This window comes from Gossypium hirsutum, chromosome D07, assembly GCF_007990345.1.
Source record: "Gossypium hirsutum isolate 1008001.06 chromosome D07, Gossypium_hirsutum_v2.1, whole genome shotgun sequence".
Lineage (NCBI taxonomy): Eukaryota > Viridiplantae > Streptophyta > Magnoliopsida > Malvales > Malvaceae > Gossypium > Gossypium hirsutum.
In genome coordinates this window covers 55,309,335-55,310,963 of record NC_053443.1, presented here as the reverse complement: position 1 = coordinate 55,310,963, position 1,629 = coordinate 55,309,335, and the positions used below count along the sequence as shown (strand labels likewise).

Genomic DNA, 1,629 nt, shown 5'->3' with positions numbered 1-1,629 from the left:
TGGGGTGTTAATATATTTTTAAAAATTATATAAAAAATATAATATGGGCCGGATTTGGAGAAAATTTTATACCCATTTTTTGGATTTGGCCAGACCCGAATCAAGCGGATCTAAAATTCAGTCAAGACTCGGGTCGACCCATGGGCAAGTCTAAATACGAGTAAAGTAGATAGTGGTGAAAGTACCCACAAGTTAAGTTACGGCTTGGCTAAGTCTAGCTCGATAGCCTAGTTTTATTATTCAAAATATAATAAATTATATAAGAAATGTAAATATTAATAATATTTATATTTTTTTATATAATTTATTATTTTAAAAAAAAAATTAATTAGTAAATAGATGTGAATAAAAAAATCTTATTAAAAAACTAAACCAATCTAAACATGTAGCTTGATTTCTAGTTAAGGCGTAAAATGGTAGGAGTGGTTGAGCAATATTATAATTTGGTTAAAATATGTTATAAGTTGTTGTATTCTCCATAAGTTTATAATTTAGTCCTTATAAAACTTAATTAAATGTTTTAATTAAAAAAATGGAAAAGGCGTCGAAGATCCCAAAAAGGGTTGACTTTTATAAATTGATTGAGTGAAAGTCATAAAACCCAATAGGAAGGACGAAAGGGTACCCAAAAAGACAGAAGACTTTTTCATCACTTCCTTCACATTCTTCAATCTTCAGCCACAGACGAAGAAAAAAAGAAGAGATGAATCAAAACATGAGCTCTTTGTTGATCGGAATAGTTGGAGCAGCAGTGACTTTATCAGCATATTCGCAGACCTTCGTCTCCCCAACTCAGTGTGTCACTGTTGGTCTCCTCGTTCTCATGTTTGGTTTGCTTGTCAGGGAAGGCCTCATCTCTCTCTAATCTTCTTTTTTTCTTCCATGGACTTGAGAATCCCAGATTTGCAGTTTGACTTGTTTCAATATTGTATTATGATTTTCTTCTTTAGCAAGACTCAGATTTATATATACATATATATATCTAGTGTTGTAATTCTGTATTTCCTGCTTAATTTCTCCGCGATCTACTTATGCTGTTTATTTATACATATTATAAGATGAAACATGCTTGAATTCATGGTAGTTTTTCATTTAGTAAATGAAAAACATATCTTGGTAAAATTACTATGAAAGACCTTGTACTACAAATTAGTCCTCGTATATGTTAGATTAAAGAGTGATTTTTGATTTTTTGTTAAAAATATTTCATCCATTTTTACTACTAAAAATTGACATGGTTGACAAAATAATTAGACAGTTTAACTTGATATATTACATGTACCTTATTCCGATATATAAAAACCAATTTTTAATAGTAGAAATGAATGAAATTTTTAACAGAAGGATTTGTTTGCTTTTTGATCTAACGTATATGGACTAATTTACCAATTTTTTGAGTAAAAATAATAAAATATGATTTGACTCCTAATATAAGAGCTTCCATGATACTTTTACCGATTAATTTTACATCTAGAAATTTAGTTTCTTCGAAATTGAAGAATTTACAGAGTTGCTTGTGCTAAATTCTAAGTGTAGATTAGGATAATGCTCAATTTAGCTTTTAATGTATGTATTTTTTGGTTAATTTGATCCTTATTTTTTTTTTAGCTACATTTGATTATTAACATT

The 1,629-nt window shown here is 28.7% G+C and overlaps 1 protein-coding gene across 1 annotated transcript; it reads left to right on the top strand.

Annotated features, from left to right (window-relative positions):
- Nucleotides 1–590: 590 nt before the first annotated feature.
- On the top strand, nt 591–1,076 carry LOC107940765 (uncharacterized). The gene has a single exon (XM_016874214.2). The coding sequence runs from the start codon at nt 704–706 to the stop codon at nt 863–865; it is 162 nt and encodes a 53-aa protein (XP_016729703.1). The 5' UTR covers nt 591–703; the 3' UTR covers nt 866–1,076.
- Nucleotides 1,077–1,629: the final 553 nt, after the last annotated feature.